This window comes from Pituophis catenifer, unplaced genomic scaffold, assembly GCF_029215685.1.
Source record: "Pituophis catenifer annectens isolate HBS135680 unplaced genomic scaffold, rPitCat1.0.hap2 SCAF_2, whole genome shotgun sequence".
Taxonomy (NCBI): domain Eukaryota; kingdom Metazoa; phylum Chordata; class Lepidosauria; order Squamata; family Colubridae; genus Pituophis; species Pituophis catenifer.
Window position 1 is genome coordinate 149,257,821 of NW_027256882.1, and position 20,294 is coordinate 149,278,114.

At 41.2% G+C, this 20,294-nt stretch overlaps 2 protein-coding genes across 2 annotated transcripts in view; both read left to right on the forward strand.

The window, feature by feature from the left end:
• The first annotated feature begins 11,977 nt into the window (after positions 1–11,977).
• DNAJC22 (DnaJ heat shock protein family (Hsp40) member C22) lies at positions 11,978–15,564 on the forward strand. Its single transcript, XM_070934783.1, has 2 exons — positions 11,978–12,799; positions 14,927–15,564. Exons 1-2 carry the CDS (start codon positions 11,978–11,980, stop codon positions 15,104–15,106), a joined length of 1,002 nt encoding a protein of 333 aa, XP_070790884.1. The 3' UTR covers positions 15,107–15,564.
• A 2,554-nt stretch (positions 15,565–18,118) lies between these two features.
• Positions 18,119–20,294, forward strand: part of SPATS2 (spermatogenesis associated serine rich 2) — a 59,561-nt gene continuing 57,385 nt past the window's right edge. The window contains exon 1 of the mRNA XM_070937762.1: positions 18,119–18,144. The gene's annotated coding sequence lies outside the window, so the exon portion shown is untranslated. The remainder of the gene's footprint in view (positions 18,145–20,294) is intronic.

Sequence of the window (20,294 nt, forward strand, 5' to 3'; positions counted from 1 at the left end):
GGCTTCTCAAAACAAAGATAACACTTCTTCAAATAATCACGGTTCAACACAAAAACATAGTTTGCTTACAATTCCAGTTCTCTTCAGTAACACAGACACAGTTCCTTTCAGCAGTTCAACCTTCTAATAGCAGGAGCAGAAGTGAATGAACTTCCTGCCTTCTTTTATGTCTGCTTAGCACAGCCAATTAGTCATCTTGTAGCAGTTAAAGTTACAGAACATAGTTTTCTATATATTATCTACCCAACTATAGGATAAGCATCCAACAGAAGAGATTGGATAATCATTGGTCTGAAAATGGTATAGGGTTTCCTGATTGAGTTTTGGTTGGACTAAAAGGCCTCCAAGGTCCCTTCCAACTCTATTATTCTTTTCTATTCTATTATTCTAAGTTCTAAATAGTTAAGAACTTAGTAGTTCTAAGCAGTTCTAAATGATGACTGCTTGGGAGGATGAGCTTCAGTCCTTTCTACCCTGCAGCAAGACAGCATGTGGAAGTATGATGTCTTTTTCATTATCAAATACTATACTGTCACATCAAATGTTTAAGAATGGACAGCTTGACTGGAGCTGCGGTTAAGAGCTATATTACAACAACCTATTGTTACGAGAAATAAATCTCCCTTTGTTCTGTGGGATTTACTTACTAACAAAGGTTTATAAAATTCTGGCTGTTCAAAAAGGAGCATTGATATTTTTAGGCTGAATTGTGGGCATGGCTTATGGCCAATTGCTGGATGGAGATTTTTTTTTTCTTCAAACATCCCAAAATGTACTGTTTCTTATACTACCGTCTTCCAGAAGCTTGTAAATGGAGAACTTTATAACAAAAAGGACAGGACTGATCTCAGCATTCCCTTAACCAAGGCCCTAGTCTTTCAAATTGCATTCAAAAAATGTATCCTTGATTCTTCGCCTTAACGGAAAGCAGAATGCAGGATTATCGTACAATGTTTGTCAATACAACATATAATTGCACTATTTCATGCCATTCCAGCTACCTTTTCAAGCCTCGTCTTAATCTTTGGCCTATTCTTCCTTTCCCGAGTTATGGACAGAATTCAGATAGCCTGCTTTGTTGCCCTCTTCTTAAACTTCACATCCCTAATGAGGGAGTTTTCAATGCATGAAGAGGCCAGGCCTGGATACGGCCTTGAGGTCTCAAATCCAGGTGACCTGTAAACAGATGATGACCACAAACATCTGAATCAATCACAAGAGGAGCACCTGCTAATCACTGAGGCTGATGCAGAGCCATGCTGCATCCCTGTCTCTTGTGGGGATACAATGGCAACAAGAGGCACCACTTTTTCATTAAAATTCATCAGTCTGTTAAATATTTAACACTCTTCCCTAATCTGTCCGGCTCTGTTCCCACAAAGGAGCTCATCAACTATCTTTCACCATCATCCTTTAACCTGCTAGTTTTTCGTTAAGTTCCATATTTGGAAATAAGATATGCAATTCTTTTTTTTTTCTCCCCTCAAACTAATCAGTTAAAATCTCTTCCTTTCCCAGATGACCATTTCCCCATTTTTCAGTGACCTCATTGTGTCTCTGCATTCCCATCACTTTTCTAATGGAGATCCGACACTGATGATTCTTGCCAGCGGAGTGGAATTGGGATTTTGAAGGATGTTCACAAGTAGTATAGTTTTGGTTCCTAGCCCTGTTGCTCAAAGTGCATGGGTTGAGAGGGGTTTTTTCTCACCTGTCACTGTTAGGCCACTGAGTACAACTATCCAGTCATGTGGTACCGTAGAATATACAAATGTTGCAAAAAAACTCCTGGCCTTAAAAGGACTGGGTATTATTTATTTATGCATTTGATTTCTATAGCCGCCCATCTCAATCAATAACTCTGGATGCCTTACAATTCCGTTGGACAGAAGGGGCTGACACAGCCCACTGAAGGCCCCTGATCAGGAGTGGGCAGCTATGGCCCCTTTACGATCTGTGGATTTCAATTCCCAGAATTCCTGGGAATCCAGCTGGCTAAGGAATTCTGGGTATTGAAGTCCACAGGTCCTAAAGGGGCCATGGTTGCTCACCCCTGTCCCAAATGGAGAGTAAGTAGACTTTACCCTGTAGAGCTGTAGAAGAAAGGAGCTAAAGTTTGCTCCAAGTAGATTTGGTCTCACTATTAGGCAAAACGAAGCAGCTGCTTTATTTATTTTTCACATTGTTGAACTGCCCATCTCCCTCAGAGAGGGCTTATTTTAGGTAGCAAATGCTGAGATGATATATACAAACCAAGCTGTATGCCTCACGTGTCTTTCTGTGCCCCCCCCCCAAACCCATCAGAACAGAGATCTATTTTATTGCTTTTGTTTACTTTCACCTATATAACCCCTTTCATATTAAAACCCAAAATGGTGCCCATGGTGTATGTACGCCAGTTATTTAATTCTCATGACAAGCATCTTGTGAGATACAGTGAGATGACAGATGATTACTGGAAATAGTCAGACAGTTGCCTCAGTGGCTGGGTGGCCACTTGAACCTGGATCTGCCAAGGTACCATAATCACTACAAGTAGTCCTCATCTTCCAACCATTCATTTAGTAATCATTTGAAGTTACAATGGCACTGAAAAAAGTGACTCATGACCATCTTTCACATTTATGACCGCTGTAGCAGCCCCCTGATCACGTGATCAAAATTCAGACACTTGGCAACTGATTCATATTTATGACAGTTGCAGTGTCCCGGGGTCATGTGATCACCTTTTGTGACCTTCTGACAAGCAAAGTCAACGGAGAAGCCAGATTCACTTAACAATCATATAATTAACTTAACAACTACAATGATTCATTTAACAACTGGGGAAAGAAAGTTTGTAAAATGGGGTAAAACTCGTTGAACAACTGTCTTGCTTAATAACAGAAATGTTGGGCTTAATTGTGGTCATAAGTAGAGGACTACCTTTGCACCACATTGTTGCTAATGCCAGAACAAAATTCAGCTGCTGGTCAGTTGCCAGAGGTGAGGGCATGCACCATTTTGTCCTCTGCACAAAATATCAAATTTATTTATCATTTTTTTCAAAAAAAATATTTTATTCAGAGAATTAAAATACAAAAATCCAAAAGAAAAGAAATTAGAAAGGCAAAACAAAATTAGATAAAAACATTAAACGAATGTTGAGTTAAAAGGACAACAAACAAAAACATGTATTATGCTTGTTTTGTTATACAGTGACTAAAAAAAAATTAAAACATGCTAGGTCTGGTTCCCAAAAAAAAAAAAAAAAAGCTTAATTCCCAATTTTCTCAGTACATAAGAACAAAGTGGGAGATTATTTAGAAAACAATTCAGATCAAGATGCAGCTGGAGAAAACTAACTCAAATTATTTTGAGATTGTATTACCCAGGGGTCCAGTTTGATATGAAACAGTAGCAGCAATTGTAGCCAATTCCAGATCAAAAACTACCTTTGAGTAGAAGGAGGACCAATTTTTGTTTATATCTTCTAATCTTTGGCAAACTAAAAACCAGTTTACTGTCTCATGCTTCAGAGCACGCCAGTAATTCCTAACCTTAGGGGTAATAGCATGAATAGCGGTTTTCTTCTTTTCTTTTTTTTTTAATGAAATATTAAAGTCTCCCAATACATTTCCAAAGTTGATGCAAAATTCTCCCAATTTGCGGAGGTCAGGAAGCAGGTGGCTGAGTCAACAACATAGAAGGAGATTGGGTTGATTAATTATGAATTAGGACAAATTGGCGGCCTGCTACTCAGTAATCTATGTAAATAAGGATGATAATACTATGAGAGCTTGTGCAAATAGAAACTTGCTAAGGAGCAATGGGCAAACCCAGCTCCCCGTGGTGGTTGGGGGAGAAGGCTTTGTGCTGCTATTAATTTTTATGGGGTGACAGAATGAAATTTACATGGACAATGAGATGCCTATCACAGGGGCTACCTTGTTAAAACTACGCTTGGTCAATGGAAGGAAAAGAAGAACAAACAGCAGAAGATAGAAGATGGATACACTGTCTGAATTCTAGGAAGATCATTCCCCTCACCTCTGCCTATATGTCCACCCAAGCATAAGCTTGGCTCAACTGCATCTTGCTTTCTAATCTCTTTTTGTATGTAGTGCTGTGGGAAGAAAAGTAAAGATGTCTTAAATTCAAATATCCAATTTGTTTTAGTCATCTTGTCCTCTGTAACTTTATAAAAGTTGGAATTAATAGGGTTACAATGAATGGCATTGTACAAGGGAGGTAACTGAAGTGGCAGCTTTAAAAGTCAGGGTCATCAACAGATGTGGCACTTATCAACAGCAGATATGGTTTTTGAATGAGACCTGCATTTCATTAAAACAAGCATGCACACGGACACAAAATTTAAGATTTTTTTCCCATCCTAGTCACAAAAAAGATAGGAGAGAATCATCATGATATATAAAAGGAAACAAACAATGGATGTACTCTTATGACCTAGGTGGAAAGTATTTTGATATGGGAAAATTCCCATTGTTACAGAATTATGTTCATACATTTCTAGTGAGTGACCCTACTTCAAAAAGTCCTAATTAACTAACACAAGGCAGTCTCCAGTAAGATAGCATCATGGCTAAGGTAATGGTCAGGAACTGGAAAGCCTTAAACTCATCTCCCCATTTGACTGTGGAGTTCACTGGATGACCTTGAACAATTCTTCCCCTATTTTAACCAAGCCGGCTTGACCAGCTTGCTGTTATGAAAATAAAATGAGGGGACAGTCCCTTCTTGTACATTGACTTAAACTCAGAGATGTAAGATAATAAACTTGGTCAATGAAAGGAGAGGAAGAACAAACAGCAGAAGGTAGAAAAGATGATACACTCAACTGATTATTGTGTTAAATTTATATTTACCGACAAAGAAATAAAGGAAGACTTTGTTGGTAAATATAAATTTAACAAAAATAGTTTGTCACAAAAGCAACTGCCTGAGAAGGCTCCTGGATTGGGGCTGAAAGGCGAAAGCAGAAGTAGTATGCTCCGTTCCATATTTGGTAGACCAGGTGGCCCTGATAAAAAAACATTTACTCAACTGGTTAGTTGAGACAGACTGCTGTTATTTTGGTTGCAAGAGGTTAAAGCTGCTGTACCTCTGGCAACTTAAATTGTACTTGAATCGCATGATATCTCAAAAAATTAAGCTGCCTCCAACTGCCCACCATATCCTTCCCAGAAAGATTAGCAAGGAAGCACCTTTCATTGTGATGTTGCTACTGCCACCTGGTGTCTTGATGCTTTTTAGGAGAGCCAGGATTTTTATTGGCTTGAACTGAAACAAAGCAAAATACAGGTTGCTTCAGCTATCATGTTTATTCCATCACAACAGACCAGGGGTGAAATCCAGCAGGTTCTGAAAGGTTCTGGAGAACCGGTAACAGAAATTTTGAGTAGTTTGGAGAACCGGCAAATACCACCTCTGGCTGGCCCCCGAGTGGGAATGGAGATTTTGCAGTATCCTTCCCCTGGAGTGGAGTGGGAATGGAGATTTTGCAGTATCCTTCCCCTGCCATGCCCACCAAGTCATGCTCACCAAGCCACACCACACCCACCAAGCCACGCCCACAGAACCGGTAGTAAAAATGTGTGGATTGCACCACTGCAACCGACCACCACCAGGCTCCAGGATAACAAGCTGCGCCTCAGATTTGAATGTTCAGGTAGTCCTCGATTTACAGCCGTTTGTTTAGTGACCGTTCAAAGTTATAACCGCACTGAACAAAGTGATTTATAACCAGTTTTCACACGATCATTGCAGCATCCCCATGGTCACGTGATCAAAATTCAGGCATTTGGCAACTGGCATGTATTTATTTCAGTTGTGGTGTTCCAGGGTTATGCGATCACCATTTGTGACCTTCCCGGCTAGCTTCTGACAAGCAAAGTCAATGTGGAAGTCAGATTCCCTTAACAAGGGCATGATTCGCTTAACAATTGTGGCAAAAAGGTCGTAAAATGGGGTAAAACTCACTTAACAACTGTCTTGCTTGGCAATGGAAATTTTGGGCTCAATTGTCGTAAATCAAGGATTATCTGTATTGAATGCTCCACCAAGATGGAGCTAAAGTGGTTGGGGCTTAGCTCTGGGACATTAGTTCTGGGTGAAATCTATGGAACTCTAGTAAGAAACAAGAGCACTATTGGATTACATGGAAGGTTCTTTGGCTTGGACATCCTGTTTCTCCCTTTATGGCTAAATAGCATTAGGTTCAGATGCTGGTCTCTAGTGATGGAGACTGCATATATCTCTCCGACCTGTTTGGGTCACATCCTAAGGCTTAAGAAAGGGAATAAGGAATCTTTTTTTGCCTGAAGGTCTTGTTTCTTCAAAGCTATCCAAATGGGGTAAGGAAACATGGCAATGATGGCAAGGCTAGAGTTGGCAACACACACATGCACATCCGACCTACACATTACACAATCGCAGACATACAATCTTCTGAGCAGGGCAGCAGATTCCAATAAAACTGTTCACCTTTCTCAATGCCCCTTATGTCAGCCAAGTCTTGGTAAGCCAAAAGGAAGGACTTGCAGGCTGGCTCCAACCTGTGAGCCCAAATGTATCTTGTACAAATTGGGGGACTCAACAAATCTGCTTTCATCCAAGATCCCAAAGATGCAAATAGCACATGCCAGTTCCTGCGGTTGTTCTGCCTGGAGTTTCTCCTGCTTGTATGCTACCATTCCTTTGGTAAATGTACTGTAGCCTCTCAATAATTTCTTTAGAATAGGGAAGTTGTTCAACCAAAGTTTGCAGTGTGTTCTGATCAGGGCTTCAGCCTTGCATGTGAAAGCCTTGTGGCATGCATAAACAAAACTGAACTGCTGTTAGAACTTGCTTCTGCTCTCTCTGGACAAGTTGACAGGGTTTTCTTCAGTTGCTGCTATAAAAACTGAATACTGATCTTAAATACTGTAAATGTGGAACAAGAAATGAGAATGATTGCCTGCAAAAATGAAAACCAGATTTCAGAATTTGTATAGAACTCTAAAAAAATAAATTTTCATTTTTATTTTTTTTTGTTTCTTTCCAGGGGAAAGTTTTTGTTTTTTAGAGTTGCAACATTGTCAATATCTATTTGCTATGCAGATGAACATTTAATTATTAATAGTAAACAACATATTTACTTTTAGCCCAATGAAAACATAAGTTTTATTGATGAGTTGTGGGGGTTGTGACCCAAGTTAATCTTATTTCAGGGTTCGAGTTATCTCAAACTTTGATTTGGGCAACCTTTGTGCCAAGAAATTATATATGGATAGGAATTAAGTAGCTAATCATGAGTCCTGGGGTAGTATTAATGGCCCCTAGTTCTTCTGTGGTAGGGATTAAGTTGAGAAAAGAAGTTGAAAGGTTATTTAAATACCTGTCTTTCACTCCTCATGTTAATTTCCATCCTTAGGTACTTTGCTTGTTTTCTTTTTTTAACAATACAATTGTTCTTAATGTGTGTGTCAATACACTAGATTTCACCATCTGTTGTAAATCTTTCAGCTATAGATTTATTCCTGTTATTAGGGGGGTTAAGGATCTAGCCTAAATTCTTTGTATTGTCAATTTCTGGAGGTTTGTGATTAAACAAGCCAACTTGGTAATGATGAGTTTAGGCAGATATTGTTGGGTGACCAAATTAACTGCCATGAGGTGAGTGGTCACATTTATTTATTTATTTATTTATTACATGTATTTATATGCCACCATTCTCCCGAAGGACTCAGGGCGGCGAACACAAGTACAAGAAACAAGTACAATAAAATCCCATTTTAAACCAAATAACTAATTAATAGTAAATAATAAAACCCGGAATCAGAATCAGCCTATTTGTTTGAACAGCCAAGTCTTCAGGTCCCGACGGAAGGAACGGAGATCAGGAGACGTCCGGAGCTTGGTAGGTAATTCATTCCAGAGGGTGGAAGCACCCACAGAGAACGCCCTACCCCTGGGCATAGCAAGACGACATTGGCTCGCCGTTGGAATCCTGAGGAGAGCGGCCCTATGTGAGCGAACAGGACGGTTAGAGGCAAGCAGGAGAAGGTCCTGCAAATATCCCGGACCTAAGTCATGTAGGGCCTTATAGGCGAGAACTAGCACCTTGAAGCGGACCCGGAGAACCACTGGTAACCAGTGCAGCTCACGCAGGAGGGGTGTTATATGGGAGTAACGAGGTAATTTAAGCCTCTGGGGAACTTTCCATTCACTTGAAACAACAACCAATCTTTCAGCAAACAGAGGAGCCCACCTTGGTCAAAGAGAAATCTCCAAAACCATATCAGGGGTGTTCCCTTTATTAGATTAACTCAAGTCCACAGAACAATATGTACGTTTTTGAGTTCATATGGACTTTTCATCAGATAAAGAGCCAGTTTGGTCTAGTACAGGGGTCTGCAACCTTAAACACTCAAAGAGCCATTTGGACCCGTTTCCCACAGAAAACACCGGGAGCCAATAATTTAACAATCGGTAACTGGGTGGGCGTGGCCAACTCAACGTCACTCACTCCCACCCAGTCACAGGACACCCCCCCCAGCCACGCCTACCAGCCAGTCATTAGGGCAGAGAACCATTGCTAAATTATTTGACTCACCCAGCCACCTCACCTCTCCCTCCCCACCCAGTCACGTCTTGTCACACCAGGACTTGGGTGTCTTGTTCACCTCTCTCTCTCTCTCTCTCTCTCTCTCTCTCTTTCTTTTTCTTTCTCTCTTTTTCTTTATCTTTCTCTTTTTCTTTCTTTTTCTTTCTCTGTCTCTCTGTCTCTCTTTCTCTTTTCTTTCTCTTTCTTTCTCTCCCTCCCTCCCTTTCCCCCACTCCCCAACCCACACACCCAGGAAATATCTCTAAGGAACTTCTGTCTCTGGAATACAAAAATAAACCTTGCATTGCAAAAGAAGTGACTGTCAGACTGTTACATCACAGTGCAAGGTTGCTGCCTTAGATCGCCACACACATTTCAGAGAAGCAACATCACAAGCAGCAGCACACTCACACAGGCACACATCCGCATCCTGCAACTTGATCCAAAGCGGCTGGAAAATATAGTTCCCAGGCACCCCCGAAGACGCTTGGCAGGCAAAGCACGGGACGACATCTCCCCCCATCACTAAGGCAGTATCCGCTGAATCCTTGCAAATCTGGCAAAGGTGGAGAGAGGGGATCAGACGGAGCTGAATCAAGCTGCATCTGTCTCTCAAGTACCTGCCCAACACTGCAGGAAACGGTGGGCAGCTACTTCTGGCCTTTCTTGGTGCTGGACGTGTGATCTGCTCTCCACCCCGAGACACTGGCCCGCCCTGCAGCCAAAGCTGCTACTATTGCCAGAGGCGAGTGGGGCAGGGTCGCATTGTGGCTCTGTGGCGTAATGGGCTCCAGGAGGACAGGGCCTGTCTCCCTCATTGTGAAGTGCACTAAATTTCATCGTGCTGCGCAAGGTGCTGTGAGAGCAGCGGGCAGGCCATGGAGGCGGTAACAGCAGCGGCGTCAGCCGCTTCTCTCCACAGCAGAGGAATGAAAGGAGCGAGCTGCAGCAGAGGGTTAAAAGAGCCACATGCGGCTCTGGAGCCGCGGGTTGCTGACCCCTGGTCTAGCCGTTAAGATACCAGGTCTTCCGGGTGCGCTTCAAGGTGTTGGTTACCACCTTTAAAGCACTCCATGGCATAGGACCTAGTTATCTTCGAGACTGCCTGCTGCTACTGACAACCTCCCATCGACCCGTGCGCTCCCACAGAGAGGGCCTCCTTGGGGTGCCATCAGCCAAACAATGTAGGCTCGTGACCCCCAGGGGGAGGGCCTTCTCTGTGGGGGCACCTACCCTATGGAACCAGCTGCCCCCTGAGATAAGGAGAATCCAAGACCTTGGTGCCTTCCGCCGTGCCCTTAAAACTTTCTTTTTTCATCAAGCTGGGCTGGCTTAACATATTTTTAAATTTTTAATTTTTAATTGGTTTGTCATTTTAAACTGGGGCCAAATTAATATATATTCTTTTAATTGTTCTTAATGTTTGTATTGTATGTTTTTATCTGGCTGTACACCGCCCTGAGTCCCTTGGGAGAAGGTGCGGTATATAAATTTGAAATAAAATAAAATAAAATAAAATAAAATAAAATAAAATAAAATAATAAAATAAAATAAAATAAAATAAAATAAAATAAAATAAAATAAAATAATAAAATAAAATAAAATAAAATAATAATAAAATAATAAAATAAAATAAAATAAAATAAAATAAAATAAAATAAAATAATAAAATAATAAAATTAATTAATTAATTAATTAATAAATAATAAATAAATAATAGATAGATAGATAGATAGATAGATAGATAGATAGATAGATAGATAGATAGATAGAAAGAAAGAGGAAGATTGTGAGTTTAAGTCCTGCCTTAGCCATGAAAGCTGTCTGGCTGACCTCGGGCAGACACTGTCTCTTTGCCTAGCCCACCTCACAGGGTGGTTGTGGGGAAAGTAGGAGAAAGAAGGAGCATTAGATGTTTGCTCTCTTGAGGTTTTTTTTGTAAAAAATAATAAAGGCAGGATATAAACAAATAAAGAATCTAGGAGTTGGGGACTTAAGACCAGAGGCCACATGTGATCTCCAAGCTCCACTTTAGCTTCTACAGCAGGTGTGTCCAACCCTGGACAGCTAGCCTCACAATAAATAAAAATAAAGGATTTTTATCTATACAAATTAACTATAGTATACTGTATATATTATGTGCAGCCCAAGACAATTCCTCCTCATTTAGAGTGGCCAGGCCAAAATTTTGGACACGCTTGCTCTACGGTAACCTCAGATTCAAATCACAAGATTACTTATTTTTATTGGTATAATGTTTCATGTTGGAAATATATATACTTGAATTACTATTTTTAATTTATTTGTTAGATTTATATCACACTTTTCCTTCAAGAAAAGGCAGCTTATGTGGGGTCTTCCTTCATTTTATCCCCGTAACAGCAATACTCTGAGAGAGGAGTGACACACCCAAAATCACTCAGTCGTTATCTATGGCTGAGGATCAGCTTGAATCTGGATCTCCCCCAGTCTCAGATTAATACCTTTAATTTGATTGATATAAATGAACTCTGAAAAGTGTAGGTAGATGATAATTTTGACAAAGTTCCAGGCTTAATTCTCCACCCTGATTCTCTGCAGAGCCATCTCTCTCTCTCTCTCTCTCTGATGTTATCTGTAACAGAGTGTGCTCTGCTGCCCTTTGACCATTCCTCCTCCTTTCCTGGCCTACGTCCTGTGTGTGCCGTGCTCTGCCGTACCTCCTCCCCCAGAAGGGAGGCAAAGTCTGTTAGCCTTGTGAGGTGAAAGGCTTTCTGAGGCATTAGAGTTGCCTGCATTTTCCTGATGTTCCCACTGACAATGAGCTGAAAGGTAGGTGATTATGATTCTGGAAATCAAACATTTGCACCCTCTCATCCCGAACCATCTACTCTTACTGGAAGGATCTTCAGGGTGCTTAGCAGGAGTCTTTCCTAGTCTTCCTTAAACATGCTTTTGCTTGAAAAATAACTTTTGCTTTAGAAGCAGATACTCTGCCATTGAAATACTTGGCGGGATTCAATCGATGAAAGTTTGGGGAGGCTATGGAAGCAATGCTCTGATTAGGAAATGATTGATCTTTTAGATGATAAACTGTAAGAAAGCACCAATGGTTCCCTGGATTAGTTGCCAGGAAAATCAAGCTGGCGCTAAGTTCTCCTGCACAGTATCATAATGCAGACACCTAGACCTGGGGAAAAAGGCAGGCAGACATTAGCAGGGAGGGTGTGGCTCGACAACAGGGAGAAATCATGACTTACAGTCCAGACATTTGATTAGCCTTGCGCTGCAGGTAACTGCTATTTTTTATTGTTTCTCTCTCCACAGAACTATTATTTGGCATCCAGGGAGGATGGAGTATAGAAAACAGCATTGCCTGCAGTGATATGTCCGGTGGTGCTATGGCCAAATGAGATGGCTAAACATCTTGTGGTGGCTGTTGCTCTCTGGGCTGTGGGGGGCCCTGCTGGGCTTCACCATCTCTACCTGGGCCGAGATAACCATGCCTTACTCTGGATGCTGACTTTGGGTGGCTTTGGCATAGGATGGCTTTGGGAACTGTGGCTGCTCCCTGGTTGGGTAGCACAGGCAAATGGTACCCAAGACTTGCCTAATGGTCAACCCCCACCTTTGAACCCTGTGCGTTTTCTTGGCCAAGCTTTAGTGGGCATCTATTTTGGGGTAGTGGCTTTGATTGGTCTCTCTACTCTGCCAGGTTTTTACCTTCTGGCCCTTCCTCTGGCTGTGGGTCTTGGAGTTCATTTGGTGTCTGAAGTGGGCAATCAAGCCTCCAATCTTCAAGCAACCTTAATGGCTGCCTTCATAACTGCACCAATCTTCTATGGCCACCCACTGGGGATCTTGCCCATTACTCTCACCACTAGTGTGACAGCCCAGAACTACCGATGCTATAAAACCAGCAATCGCACCAAGAAGAAGCTTAGCCTCCGACTTTACCGACTAGGCCTGGCCTATCTGGCATTCACAACACCACTGGCCTACTCTGCCTTTAGCAACACAGCAGCCACTGCCAACTACATAGCCAGCACAATTGGAGCAGCCCTGGATTATGTCAGTGTGTTTCCATCATTGAGTGGAATATTGGAATCAGTACTGCTTCTCCCCTACCGTGCCGGGAAGATGCTGGGTTTAAGTGGTGGCTATTTCCAGGAATGGGAGAACATTTTAAAATTTGTACAGTCTTTCCAGAATGAAAGACGTGAGATGGCGTATCAGGTACAGTGGACTTTTATTATTGTTCAGCTTTTGGAAACAGTTAAGTTTCAAGTTTCCTACAACTTATCCAACAGGATCAGGGTTGTCCTCAACCTTGAGGGAAGAATGTTCCAGAGGGCAGGGGCTATAACAGAGAAGGTACGTGTCCTTGTCCCTGCCAGTTGACATTCCTTAGCTGATGAGACTCGTAGCATACCCAGCATCATTTACTACCTGTGCAGCCACATTTTGCATCAGCTGAAGCTTTTAAATGCTTTTCAAGGACAGTCCCGTGCAGAGTGCATTGCAGTGATCCAATGTTATATTATCAAATATAGGAAATGAGACTCTGCACTAAATCTTTCCTTCCATTCTGGACTAGCACAGGATCATCTGCTGGAAGGATTTTTTAAAAAGTCAAGCTAATGGTCATTACTACATAATAGAAGCCCTGTCCCCTTTGTATATGCATCACAGTGTTTATAAGCTTTGATTGCACATTTGTGGCCACCCTCTTGATTGCTTTACCCGTTCCCAGTCATCCTTGATTCAGGTTGTCATATTTTTTCCATCTCTGTGTGCCTTCAAGTAAGTTTTTTATTCCTGGTGACTACCTGGATTAGCCCCTGCAGTTTTCTAGACAAGATCTTTCAGAAGTGGTTTGCCATTGCTTTCTTCCTAGGGCTGAGAGAAAATAACTGGCCCAAGATCACCAAACTAGCTTTGCATCTAAGGCAGGAATAAAACTCACAGCCTCCCAGTTTCTAGCTGATGCCTTAACCAATACATCAAACTGTCTTTTGTCGTCAGACAGACTAAAATATTCACTTCAAGCCTTACATTTCAAACAATTTGCCTTGCATGTATTAAACAACTGCAATTCGTATTAATAGTAAAATGACATTAAAGGAAGGTCAAATAATAGTACTGTACAGTGTGCAAGATAAAACAACAACAAAATGTAAGTCATGTTAAATCTAATTAGAAACTGTATGTGAAAAATTCTTATTCTATTTGGTAATAATATCTTTTATTTTAACAATATTTAAAAATAGGCAAGCAACTAAATAAAACACACGAGAATACCCTAGCCCAGAGGTGGGCAAATGTGGCTTTTTTACAACCTGTGGACTTCAACTCCCAGAATTCCTGAGACAGCCAAGCTGTCTCAGGAATTCTGGGAGTTGAAATCCACAGGTTGTAAAAGAGCCACATTTGCCCACCCCTGCCCTAGCCAATAATTTTGCACTTACAGTCATTCACCAATTTTAAATGCTACTTGTGAAAAGAATATCTGAAACCAGAACTTTTTGGTTGTTAAAGAAAATAGTTCAAAGAAGTACCGTAAACCAAGTGATAAGTTATCTGTCACATATATTTGCTCCATTATTGACTATTTCTTCCATTTACAGTATTTTTCCCTGATGTCCAAGAATTAAAATTCCCAGAATTTTTAGTATAGCCCTTGGTTAGAATTCTACAGTCTTAGATTTAACACAAGAAGACCATATTGATTTTAGTGGAATTTTCTGAGATTATTTGAAATATTACAGCAGAATATGCCATCTTTAAAGGCTGGAAATTGTATATTATCATCTTGCTAGTTGAAAGTTTTACCCAGAATGTATGACCAGAGATAATAACAAAGCTCTTCAGTTTTGATGTCTTTGGGTGTAGAAAGAAAGAAAAGACAACTGTGTTTTGCAGAATTGCAAGAAAGAGAAAGTACCTTTATGCTTAGCTTTCCAAAGCTCTGCAAAAATCTACTATTAGTTCATCCCCTACAAAAATCATCCTTCATTGGATTTTTGGCTTTTATAGATTTACCAATAAATTGTAACAAGTGCAAGAAAATTATTCTTTGTTCTCTCCACCTCCGCTCCATCCCTGACAAATGACTAGTTTATTTCTTTCTTAGATGTTATCCTGCCTTTATTACTTTATAAGAAACTCAGGACAACAAACATGCTCCTTCATCCTCTTCCTCCCTTTTCCCCACAACAACCCCGTCAGGTGGGTTGGGCTGAGACAGTAATTGGCCCAAAATCACCCAACCAACTAATTATCAATTACATAATTGGTAATTAAAATATTCGTGAACTCACAGCTTTGATAGGATGCTGATACTCCTCTTCCCTCTTCTTCTAGATCTTAGGTATCCCTAATGATGCCACTCCAGAAGAAATCACCAAAAGCTACCGGGAGCTGGTGAAGCTTTGGCATCCTGATCATAATCGACATCAAATAGCAGAAGCTGAAAGACGTTTTATTGAAGTGCAAGCTGCCTACGAATTCCTCATTCAGGCAAAGAAGTCAAAATTCACATGATTGCATTTTAGATGGCACAGAAATTTTATTACCATCAAACAGCTGGGGATTAAACTATTATTATTAAAGTAATGGTTCTCAAAATAACATGGGCCAAGTTATAAATAGTGTTAACTTTCTATGTACCTTAAATTTGTTAGAAGGTGAAGATTACAAACACAACTGTTTTATGATCTTTCATTAAATGTTTGTTATAGTTCCAAGACTTTTTGGATAAATTGGGGAGCGGGACCTTATTGTACTGCAGTTTCACTAAGCTTGTTTTTTATGAGATACTGCCAGTTTCTTTTCAAGTTGCCAATCCTCTGATATAAAAAGGGAATCAGTGCCATCAATTTTGCTGGTTTCTGCCCCTGAAATATATGTTCAATATATATTAAAAAAGGTATCTTATTTATCGAATAAATCCTACTATGTTAACAATAAGAAGATGTACCTCATCCTTTCTAACTTCAGGGAAAATCAAACAAGAATTGCATAGAATCACCTTGTAGGGGAGATGGGTAGCACAGAAATTTAATAAATAAGTAAAAATGTTCTAATTTTCTTTGTATTTTATTGTTGGTTTATATTTCTGATTAACTTTAATTATAGTGATTGGTTATGACACAGCTTTAACTGTAGTTTTAAGCCACCTTGAAAATGTTTACACTGTAGACGTGAATTTCTTAAATTATAAAAATCAAGAAAGGAGTTAGCTCAAGGTAGCAGTTTACAGTAGTATACAAGCTCATGCTATGCATACATCCATTATTACATCATAGGTTTCCTTAAACTTATTACATTCTTTAAATTGCTTACTTCATTAATATTCCTTTCCATATCTTTTAAGTTTTAATTGTCCCAATATTCTTTTTGATAGAGCAATAACATTAAATCGTGTAAGGTTTCTCTTTTCCCACAATAACATTTAATTATCCTCAGTATGAGTGAACAGCAAACTTTGTCATTAGTTTTATGACATAGCATTTGAAAGAGTACTTTCCCTTTACACTGCAGTTTGTGTTGCTAATTTTTCTTGAGTGCTTGGATGGCTATAGTTGGTAAAACATATACCTATATTTTTTGTCTATTATACTTTATTATCTTTTACTGGAAACACAGTATGAATTATTGGTTTGAAATGGTTACATGTTCATCTAGGCCCAGTAGGTGACACTATTGAGCTATTAACAGAAAATGAATGAGACTTGATTTTTTAAAAAAAATCAGGGAAAGAAAAATTATATTCTTTTTTATTACATTTGCTTGCCACCCATCTTGTTGTGAAATGATTCTGGGTGGCTGCAAGGCCATATTAAACAGAAACTAAGGGCAAAAGACAAGAATGAGATGCTGGAAATGAATTAGCATTTTTATAGCAATGTCTCTCATTTAAGGAACTTTCAGATTTTCAGTCTGGATGTAGTTTTAGAAAATGTTTTATTAACTATGTTTTAGAAGTAGCAGAATGCTCTAAATATTATGGCTGGGAAGACAATGCATCTCCATCCATATACAGAAGACATCTTGAGGCTTGAAGGCAAGTGATGCTTTGCCTAAAAGATACAGGATTTGGGGAGAATTTAAACCAGACAAATCCAGTGAGAACTGGAATTAATTATAGTTACCACTGTGGAATCCTGCACAGGAGGAGACTTGAGAATGTGCAATTGTCTAATCATGGTACAAACCTGATATTGATTTCACCCTACACTAATGTTGCCTGTTTGGTTTTATTTACGTGTAAACATTTGTTTTTGAGCAACTGCATACATTCAGCCAACCATGGCCTGTGTGACCTCAGCAAATTTGCAGGTTTCTTTTCTTAAAAAGCATTAGTATAAAAGAGCCTACATTCAGATAAAACATTGGCCCATACCGTGAGGCTAGCATAGAAGGCAATCACGATGAATTGATGTACTGGATGAAGTCAGAAAAATGGGTCCAGAAGCTGTAAGGCAAGACCTACGGTGGCCCAGTGGTTAGAATGCAGTACTGCAGGCTGCTTCTGCTGACTGATGGCTGCCAGCAGTCCGGCAGTTCGAATCTCACCAGGATCAAGGTTGATTTAGCCTTCCATCCAGTGGTGGGATTCAGCCAGTTCACACCCCTTTGGGAGAACCGGTTGTTAACTTTCTGAGCAGTTTGGCAAACTGGTGGTTAGAAGAAATCATTAGGGCAGAGAACCGGTTGTTAAATTACTTGAATCCCACCACTGCTTCCATCCTTCCCAGGTGGGTAAAATGAGGACCCAGATTGTTGGGGGCAATAGGCTGACTATGTAAACCGCTTAGAGAGGGCTGTAAATCACTATGAAGCGGTATATAAGTCTAAGTCTAATAAGTCTAAATGCTATTGCTATACATAAGTTCAGTAGATCATGTCACCCATATCAACCTCTGCAAGGACAGATGTTCTGAATCTCTGACATAAAACAGGACAGACGCACAATGAATACACGGGCATACACGAAGCTTAAAAAAAAGTATGCGCGGCGTGCAAGGGATTGGGATCCTCCTTCGGCCGTTGCCGGAGACAACGCGCATCTCCACACCCCGTCTCAGGATTCGCAGCAGGAACAGGAAAGAACATCCAGAGCAGCTCGCGCCCCTCCGTCCGCCTGGATTGGGTCTCCTTCCACGGCTTTGGCAATTGGTCTATCGTAGGTTAACCATCCGTCCGCAACAACCTCTTTCGCGGTCGCTGATTGGGCTTTCTCTAACGCCGAAGCCGATTGGACAGCGGGCGAAGCGCTTCGGTGGCTAGAGCGGTTCCGTTGTCCTCGAGCCGAACTCAATTTTTGGATCTCGGGGGAGGCGAGGGAGGGAGAAGAGAAAGGAGGGAAAAGGTGGGAGCGAACCGGGTTCTCCGTTTCTCCTATTGGCCGGCGCTCCGCCGAAGAGAAACACCTTTCTCATTGGCTGAAGGAAAGAGGGCGCCTGTGTCCGGTTGGTTGCGGGGCTCGCGCAGCCTTCGACGATTTCGCTCTCTTCTCCCTTACGGGTGGGCGGGGCTCCACTTTCCCCGGCGCTTGGCGGCGGCGGCGGCGGCCTGAGGTGAGGAGGGGATGTGTAGCGGCTTTGATGGTTTGGTGAGGTTTTCCGCTGAGGTAGATAAGACGGTGGCGCGTGTGGGAACAAGGCGACGAGCGGGGAGGTTGGGCGTCACGGTGGAGGGGGGGGGGAAATCACAAAAGCATGTGGGAAAGGAGCCTCGGAGGAAAGAGGCTGGAAGCGGCGATGGGGAACAAGGGAAGGAGGCACAGGCAGGCAGGCAACCAAGGGAATGGCCCCGTGTTGGGAGAATAAGGGGTGGGCTCAGAGGCAGGCAGGCCGGCCATCGAGGGGCGGCGGGCTGGAGAGCGCAGAGGCGATGTGGCAGTGGAAGGAGGGGGTTTTTTCATATGTGGCAGGCAGGACTGAGGCTCAGCCCGGAGCCTTGGAAGGCTTCCCCCTCAACTCTCCACGGCAGAGGAATGATATCTCTATACCACGAAGAAGAAAAAAGAAAAGACCCCGCTCGGAAAAGTAGAAGACGCCTTGGCTTTGTGGGGGAAAAAAAGAGAGACTCGGGTCCTTTACAGATAAGGACACCCCCTTTCCCAGGACAAGTCAACAAAGAACCGTTTACAAAAACAGGCTGTTCCGATTCAGGAGAACCATTCATCAAGCAACCTGGTAAACGCCTTAAAGAAGGACACAAGAAAGTCCTGAACTTGCCCAAGAGGGACTCTCCTCGGGATTTGTTTTCCAGACCTAATGAGTGTTGTTCCCACATGCCCTAAACCTTTAATTCCACTGTCACCCCCCCTTCTCCCCCATCCAGCAGCAGAGGGAGAGAGGATGGAAGGAGGAAGAAGGCAAAATAACAATGGGGATGATGAAAACTCAAAGAGGTTTTGAAAAAAGCAAGTTGTGGCTCTGTCCTAGCAGTACTGTAAAAAGCATTGCTTCCTGCTATATAGTACTTGCATCTGAACTGCAGCATTTTGGTATTTGAAAAAGATGCTTTCAAAGGGAAACAGCAGTAGCTAAAGAGTGCAAAAGTGAAATAAGTTACTGCTGAAGTGAATTATAGGTATTGGAATTCTGGAAAGATAAAGTGACAATGCACTGATGTGCCCTGTTTGCAATGGAAAGGTGAAACAAAGAAACTTGTATGTCCATGGAGATTCTCCATCATCCAGATCATGGTTGTCCCAAAGGTACTTTTTCCAAAAGGCAACTGGACTTCCTTTTCACCAAGAAAGTCCAGTTGCCTTTGGAAAAAAGCATCTCTGGGACAGATAAGCTTGTCGGGAGCATGGCTTTAGACTGAATGGAATTATATTCATTAAGCAGAAAAGATAAATCAAGACAAAACAGAGAGGAAAAGAATGTCCTACGATTGAAGGCTGAGTTTTCCTGTTTAATTATACAGCTCCGTTCACACAGTACTAAACTGTGTTTTGTGGCTTTAATGTGAAATGTGAACCCATTCCAAGAAAGGAAATACATTTATTTGCCTGATTACAAAGATGTATGTAAGTTGGGATAAACAGTTTTGGTCCTTAGGGCTTTTGCTACTGTATTAGTTGTGACACTTCTACCGTATGATCTTTGAAAGTAATTGAAAGTTGCAGACTCTGAACATGCAGAACTCTTTGTGTTTGTGATCAACAAGACTAAAATAGCTTGGTAAGGGACTACAGTACTCAAAAGCCAATTAGCCAGATGTTGCTGTTTTACCATAGATGTTGTTCAGGCTTTGAAAAGGATAAACTTTTTTTTGTTGTTGTTCACTACCACAGAATGAAATGAAAAACAGACTAGATCTGACAAAGGAGTATTTGCTGTCTTGGTTCAAAGTAGATTGGCCACCAAAAACTTTGGATGTATTGATCTACAGTGGCAGGTTTCTGAGATTATCAGATACATTATAGACTAATGATGCTATGTAAATATAGAAAGTATAGTTAGACAAATAAAGTATGCATGGTTCAGAATTATTTAAGAGTAGGAAGGAAACTCTGTGGTTACTTTTAAATCTTTTTTCTTTCTTTTTTTAGGTATTAAAATTGGACATTGTGGCTAGATGCCTTATATTTGTGTTAAAAAGACATCTATCGGTTCCATTTATGCTGAATAGTTGGTTGTGCTTTACTCTCTATTTAAAGTGCTAGATTAGAGTGACTTTTATATGACGTCCTGTGCAGTTTAGAAATGCT

Bases quoted from the DNA above. Each gene is read 5' to 3' on its own strand.
- DNAJC22 (XM_070934783.1), top strand. From the start codon at position 11,978: ATGGCTAAACATCTTGTGGTGGCTGTTGCTCTCTGGGCTGTGGGGGGC. The intron at 12,800-14,926 runs GTACAGTGGACT...CTCTTCTTCTAG, and splicing joins GACGTGAGATGGCGTATCAG to ATCTTAGGTATCCCTAATGA.